The sequence below is a fragment of the Acanthamoeba castellanii genome, assembly GCF_000313135.1.
Source record: "Acanthamoeba castellanii str. Neff unplaced genomic scaffold scf7180000084766, whole genome shotgun sequence".
In the NCBI taxonomy this organism is placed as follows: Eukaryota; Discosea; order Longamoebia; family Acanthamoebidae; genus Acanthamoeba; species Acanthamoeba castellanii.
In genome coordinates, this window is record NW_004457445.1 from 178,992 (window position 1) to 180,049 (window position 1,058).

At 61.8% G+C, this 1,058-nt stretch overlaps 1 protein-coding gene across 1 annotated transcript in view; it reads left to right on the forward strand.

Annotated features, from left to right (window-relative positions):
* Positions 1–1,037, forward strand: part of ACA1_249460 (uDENN domain containing protein) — a gene marked incomplete at both ends in the record, with an annotated part of 3,855 nt that extends 2,818 nt beyond the window's left edge. The window contains 4 exons of the mRNA XM_004339844.1: positions 28–151; positions 284–479; positions 553–794; positions 838–1,037. Of these exons, the coding sequence (XP_004339892.1) occupies positions 28–151; positions 284–479; positions 553–794; positions 838–1,037 (762 nt within the window). The remainder of the gene's footprint in view (positions 1–27; positions 152–283; positions 480–552; positions 795–837) is intronic.
* Between the last annotated feature and the right edge of the window lie 21 nt (positions 1,038–1,058).

A 1,058-nucleotide genomic window follows, 5' to 3' on the forward strand; every position in this document is an offset into this window, starting at 1 on the left:
ACGACGATAATAACGCCAGGTGCGCAGGTGTATTTAGTGGATTTGGATAAGGGGACCTTCATCATCAGCCCCGGGTTCCCGAGCGTTCTACCCGCACACGAGTTACGAACGCTCGAGATGAGCCTCGAGTCCATTGTGGCTTCCGGAAAGAGTACGTGGAAGCCCTGGTTTCATGAGGCCACACACACGACGCGACGCGACAACACACACACACACACACACACCGATGATAACTTATTGTAACAACTCACGGGACGGACCGGTCTTTCTTGGTGGTGCGCAGAGGGACGAGCGTTCGACCTGGACGTGGCGGCGGCGTTCCTGGACTTCTTCCAGAGCATCCTGTCGGGCTACGCCCAGTTCATGCGGAACAACAAGCTCAACGTGCAGGCCTTCCGCGATGCCCAGCCGCCGGCCATCAAGTCATTCCTCGACCAGTTCGAGGCCTCTCAGATGTGGTTCAGCTTCATCATGGAACGGTACCGGCTCGCACGCACACGCACACAACACGCGACGCGGCTGCTTACTGACGGGCGCTGGAATGAATCATAGGGAGACGATGTCCGAGAAGGGCACGCTGCGGAACTGCGTGCTGCTGAAGGCCCAGACGCACACGCCGGTGGCGCACAACCAGATGGAGCAGCAGCCGGCCGTGTTCGAGGTCTGCTGCAAGTGCGGCTGCGACGTTGAGGGCGACACGCAGGATAAGGACGGTCGCCCCATCTGCATGGCATGCCTCGAGGCCAAGGACCGCAAGGGCCTCGGCATGGGCGGCTGGTTCAAGAATTTGCGCGGTACGCACACACGACACGACACACGGTTCTTCGAAGCTCACAGCCGAGAGCGGGTACTTCGGAGCAGGTGAGGCCGCGGACGAGAGCAAGGCACTGAAGTCCAAGGTGGGCAACGTGAGCAAGCGATTCGGCAAGAGCAAGGAGAAGCCCAGCAGCAGCAGCAGCGAGTCACAGCAGCCCTCGCCCGCAACCACGCCGAGCAATGGCGCGTCGGCGCCGCCCTCGCTCACACGCGGCTCGCCCGGGTCCGCGTCGGCGCCTCGA